Raw genomic sequence first — 5,850 nt, forward strand, 5'->3', positions numbered from 1 at the left:
ATGATTACATCTCCCTGTTCAGGCGTACAGGGTGTGTGTGTGTGTGTGTGTGTGTGTGTGTGGGTGTGTGTGTGTGTGTGTGTGTGTGTGTGAAGCTTCAGGGGGGAGAAAAGGGTGGCGGTCGTGGAGGAGGAAAGAGGGGGAGGCAACGTTTGGACCTGCCCCCATCCCTTCTTTGCTCTCCCACACACACTGGTCTCTTCCTCTTGTGCCCGCCTGGCGTCTCATTGGTTGAGTCCCCCGGCTATATATTTATGTGATTGGTCAGGGCGGGGTATATATATTCAGCATGGGTCGGTTAAATCTGGCCACAAGTTTCAAAACTTTCAAAGAGGGCAGACAGACAGAGAGACAGTGAGTCGGACGGTCCATGTGACGGAGGAGAGTCAAGCTTTGGACAAACCACTGCACCACAGACTCCAAGCAAGAACTGTTGTCTTTTGAGGGGAACAAAACAGAGTGAAGAAAAGAGAGGCAGAATCATTGTGGATCCTTTCCAGGGGGAACATCCTGCACCATAACGTGTTTGTTTTCTCTTTCGTTCTTATATCCCGGCTCCTCTCAGATCTCGATGCTTTGCTTTGGGATTTGTGCTCCAAATCAATCACATTCCTCTCTTGATCTTTCTCTTTGTCATCTGAAACATTTTGAGCAACATTTTTTTTCCAGAACTTTGCTACCCAAAAAACTGAGACAGACGTTTGCTCACTTCCACTTGGACTAAAAGTTGAATCCAAGCCCTGTTCTGGAATGAATTTAGCCGAGTCCAGCTTGTCTAGAGAGACTCTTTTGCATGCCAGCCGGATGTCTCTTGGGGGCCACTGGGCGTCGGGGACCCCGAGCCCTGCTTCTGATTCTGAACTGGGCTTTGAGCAGAACATCTCCGGGGACTGCAGTTCTCCCGATGACCTTAGAAGCAGGAACATGAGGAGAACAGAACCGAGGCTTTCTCTGACACCAAGTTCAGGGGGACAGAGTCCGGACCTGACCCAGGCAGGAGGTGTTTCGCCAGACACAGCTGATGGGAAGGCTGTGGCGGGAGAGCAGAGGATCCGCAGGCCTATGAACGCCTTCATGGTCTGGGCCAAAGATGAGAGGAAACGACTGGCTGTGCAGAACCCCGACCTGCACAACGCTGTGCTCAGCAAGATGCTAGGTAAGAACAACAAAAACCCCAATCAGGGCAAAATAAAACTGTAACCGAACCTGTATGTAGGTCATCAAAACCAGTGAAACCAGACTGGTAAAATCTAGTAGGGCTGGCAACTTTTAAAACGTTCAATAGAGAGAATTCTGAGAATCACCAGACTATGATGAATTAATTTCTTGGCATTTATTTTATCTTTGTTGAGGTGTGAAATTTACCACATCAGGACGCAGTTTCCCAAAAGCATCTTGAAGCTATGATCACAGTCTTGAGATGGTTTTGGGAAATTGGGCCCTGACCAGTTTAGATAACTAAACTAACGTATCAAACTAAAGCTTTGACTTTCAGGCATGTAAATTGCAAAAATCAATATTTGAGCAGTTTTTCTTTTCCCAGTATTTATAGCTCAGTGGGAAAACCCCAACCCTCTGAGTCATTGTAGTCTCAATAGGGCTAATCGTACCAATATATAGAGCGACATTTAAGATTCATGGTCAAAATGTCTCACTCACAAATATTTACATTTATATGATTACACAAAATGGATATTGCATTCTTCTTTTGACAAATTATCCATCGTTTGAATATGACTTAATAGTGATACAGATTTGGTCCCATAATATTAAAATGTATATGTAGAGTATGACAGCAAATGTACAGTTTCATATGTTTAACTAGATCTTCACATTAGAGTGTAAAACTCAAACTCCAGGATAAATCTGTCCACCGCTGTGCATCATGCGCTCGTAATGTATGTTCTCCTCCACTGAGGGAACTACACATTTTTTTGACCACTATTTAACTGTGCAGGGGTGAGGATTTGATGAAAATAAAAGATTAAATAAAATAAATAAATACTTCACGCAAGATCTTTTCTTACAAGTAGTATAATTGAGAATAAATTCAAGAGGAGGTAGTCACATGGAGTCAGGGGTCAGGGCTAACAGTGCATTATTGATGCCGCCTTGACTTTTGCAACCTAAGTAACTTATTTGAATGCATTTTCATTTGTGTGCAAAGTGAGCAAAATAGAGTGAATCATTTTCAATTTAAAAGCTGTTAATTCCTCTGAACATTTTAAACATTATACTAAAAGTCTTCATGTTGATGTCAGGAATAGCACAACAAATTACTAAGATTGCATGTAGCAGTTTTTACCGACTTGCTTTTCTCTTACTATAATTAGTAACATGCTCTTTTTTCATATTACCCTCCATCAAATTCATAACATCTCATATTCACACTTGAGATTTTTAGAGCCTCTGAGATTCAAAGCAGAAAGCGTCTGAAAGGAGGCATGAGTCTCAAACCTCTCGGCTGCTGGTGTCTACAAAGATAAGACAAACTGGAAATGTCAGCACTGAATGCAGTGTAAGCTATAAGTACATCAGATAGATGGTAACGATTCACCAGATGACAAGAATAACCACCTCAAAATTAGGCCGTTTGGAACATCTTACAGACTGTAATGTTGCAAATGCTGCTGTCGTTGTGAGGGATTTGTTTATTTAAATCAGAGCCAACACACAGGGATCTCCAGGACGCTCTGGCATCCTGGAACAACATGTATTACAACTACATTTAGGGTTCATTTTAACAGAAAATAATGTGAACGCCAACAACACTCACTGCCCGATGGATTTCGATAATCACTTCCAAGTTATTTCAATGCAAAAATGTTGTCATTTCACTGTTTCCAGTTCCTCAAATATGAATGTTTGCTGAGGGTTTGGCTTCTATGATACTAAATTAACTAAATGCCTCTGGGTTTTGGGCAGTTTAAATATGTTAGCATGTTCTTTTGAAAATAGTGAGGAACATTTTTCACTCTCACATGATATTTCGTAGGCCGAACAATTGGTAATCAAGAAAATAATCAATAATAAAATAATCTTTACTCGCAGCCCTATCTGCGAGTCATTTAGTAAGCTAGTACAGCACTCTGCTCCAAGGTTAACTACATTGCAATATAACTATTCTCAAAGTCCTGAGGCGTAGTTATGTCATTGTGTTTTTTTGTGGTAATATTTCAAAATAATGGTGTTAAAATAGTATTATAAAATAGTTAAAGTTCTACATTTTTTCTCATCTCATTTGGGGCGCCCCCACTTATTATTTGTGTATTTTTCCGTACCTTTCAGGTCAGTCATGGAAGGCCCTGAGTGCAAAAGACAAGCGACCATTTGTGGAGGAAGCAGAACGTCTACGTGTCCAGCACCTCCAGGATCACCCGAACTACAAGTACAGGCCTCGCCGTAAAAAGACCACTAAAAAACTCAAGCGGGTTGAACCGGGGCTTCTGCTGCATAGTTTAGCCCAGGGAGGGGCACCAGGACTAGGATTAGGACCTGGTATCAGCTCCTTGGGTGCAGAAAGTGTCTCTGGAGGTTCTGCTTATGGACATCATCATCACTCCCACCACCTGCTGCATCCTCTTGGGCACTTCAGGGACTTCCAGGCCCCAGGACACTCAGAGCTGGAGAGCTATGGCCTGCCCACTCCAGAGATGTCCCCTCTGGATGTTCTGGAAGACGGAGCTGGGGATTCTGTGTTTTTCCCCCAACATATGCAAGAGGAGGCAGGGATGGGAGGTTGGAGTGGTTACCACCAGCACCTCCACCATCATAACCAACATTACAGCCACAATTACAACCACAGTCACCACAACGCCATAAATGGTGCAGCAACACACAGTCAGGGTTCAGGAATGAGTGTTAGCGCCGGTTTAAACACCTGTTTGAGTCCAAGTAGAGATTCCAGAGTTGATTCTAGAATGAGTTCCGTTGAGTCAAATATGACCTTGAGCATGAGCTCTAGGTTGAATCACACCTCTAGTCACCACATTGCCTTAAGAAGTCCTGTAAAGTGCCCACCACCTCTATCTGACTCCTCCTCCCCTGTCCCCTACTCCCAGCCCTCCATTATCCTTCCTGAGCTGGTTAAATCCCACCAAATGCCACATCAACCCACTGCTCCTGTCAGCTACTTCAGCCAAATGTATGGGAACAGCGCTCCAAGTGCAGCATATTACATGCCTTCTCACCTGGGGCAGCTTTCACCTCCTCCTGAAACTTCTCCTTCTTCCTGCCCATCCTCTTCCATCCCCACATCAACCTTCCCTCCTCCTTTGCACTTAGAGTCTTCAAATCTCGAGTCCTCCTGCCATTTGGGGTCTTCTTCTGCTGAGTTTTGGTCAGAGGTGGACAGGCATGAATTTGACCAGTATGTAAACGACGGAAGGAATCGCGAGGGGGCCTACGGACGTGTCGAGGGCTGTGGTGGTGGATCCAAAGTCCTGAGTGGGCGCAGTAGCAGTGATGTAGGTAGTAGCATGAATAGCAGTTTAATTAACAGGGATGTCAGTAGCATTTTGAATGGTGCTGGTGGATGTGAGGAAGGGAGCAGCCCTCTTATATCTGCTCTTTCTGATGCCAGCAGTGCTGTCTATTACAGTGCCTGTATCACTGGATAAATACTCCATCTTATCCTTTATATGTACCTCCTGGCATAATGCACACTTTGGTTTGGTTCATTTGAACCATTGTTACACAATCGGGAGGAAGTATGTGGGAAAGAATAGTTTTGGCTCATATTCTTAATCATTGCCAAGCCTTGCATAACCGTAAATGTCAAAAGTTTTTCTAAATGTGGAAAAGAAAGGTAATTTCATCATACCAACTCTTACTGGAGCCAGAGATGGGAAGAGCGAAAAAAGTTTTAAAAAATTTGCTAACTGGAAAAAAAGAAGAAATGAAACAAAATGCTTAGTTTTAAATAAATGCATTCCTGAACATGATCTTGAACAATTGGATGCCTAGCTAAGCAGCTTTAAGTCTAGATTAGACTTGCTAACATGGGTAACTTATGACCCATAAGATTGTTTGCAGGATTTGTGGGATGTGCACAAATTACTAGCTCATGGCACCTTTAAGGCAAAAGCTCCAGCATAAGGATTTGGCTTTTGCTGAGCAATTGCCAAATCAGCTACTAAAAAAGTATGCTGAGCTAGTGCATTGTCCTGCTCAGAGGTTACATTTTTACTTGAGTCACTTAAGGTGCTTCTTAGAGATAAACACAAGACAGCTGGAGAGCACCTTAAAATAGCATTGTGGTTTTAGTTACTTATCAAGGATGCTAGGTCTCTGTGTTAGCACGTTTATGACCTGGAAGTTTTTCTGGTCAAGGGTTGTAGGATATCAACAAGCACTTGCCTTAGTTGAGGAGCCTACCTGCTCCAACCTGTTCCACATGTTTTGTTTCTCTGCACTCAAACCCTTTTTGGTGACAAACAATACTAATAGGAAGATTATACAAGTTAAACAATTTCTTTAAATGCACTGCGTGTAATCTGGTCACCAAAAAACTCTACAACTACACAAATCTCTGTGTTGTTGGGAAAGCCTTGGCCACAGACCCAGAGTAGACCACTGATGTCTCCCACAAACGATCAGGACGTTTTACAAGCCGGATCCATTTTTTTTCTCACCGTGATACATGCCGTTCCTTCTCTGTCTCGTTCTTTGACAGGGCCTCATGTCAAACTCCGTGCCAAAATCTGGACATTTTAAGTTGCTTTGCTTTCTAGCAAACACAGATATGTTGATGATTCAAAGGGCATTCTTTGCAACCAGTAAGCCTCTGTGGTAGCCTATAACAAGCGTACCACTTGTTTAAACAAAAATGTCTTCGTTTAAGATTAAAAA

General features: G+C 43.0%; 1 protein-coding gene across 1 annotated transcript; it reads left to right on the forward strand.

Moving 5' to 3' along the window:
- The first annotated feature begins 750 nt into the window (after positions 1-750).
- On the forward strand, positions 751-4,619 carry sox18 (SRY-box transcription factor 18). Its single transcript, XM_076091444.1, has 3 exons — positions 751-1,156; positions 3,289-3,792; positions 4,021-4,619. Exons 1-3 carry the CDS (start codon positions 751-753, stop codon positions 4,617-4,619), a joined length of 1,509 nt encoding a protein of 502 aa, XP_075947559.1.
- Positions 4,620-5,850: the final 1,231 nt, after the last annotated feature.

The sequence above is a fragment of the Anarhichas minor genome, unplaced genomic scaffold, assembly GCF_050575085.1.
Source record: "Anarhichas minor isolate MPS153535 unplaced genomic scaffold, ASM5057508v1 ptg000003l, whole genome shotgun sequence".
NCBI lineage: Eukaryota > Metazoa > Chordata > Actinopteri > Perciformes > Anarhichadidae > Anarhichas > Anarhichas minor.

Excerpts from the sequence above, each read along its gene's own strand:
- sox18 (XM_076091444.1), top strand. The coding sequence starts at position 751 with ATGAATTTAGCCGAGTCCAGCTTGTCTAGAGAGACTCTTTTGCATGCC. Across the intron at positions 1,157-3,288 it reads TGTGCTCAGCAAGATGCTAG|GTCAGTCATGGAAGGCCCTG; the intron begins GTAAGAACAACA and ends CGTACCTTTCAG. Across the intron at positions 3,793-4,020 it reads TAACCAACATTACAGCCACA|CACCTCTATCTGACTCCTCC; the intron begins ATTACAACCACA and ends TAAAGTGCCCAC.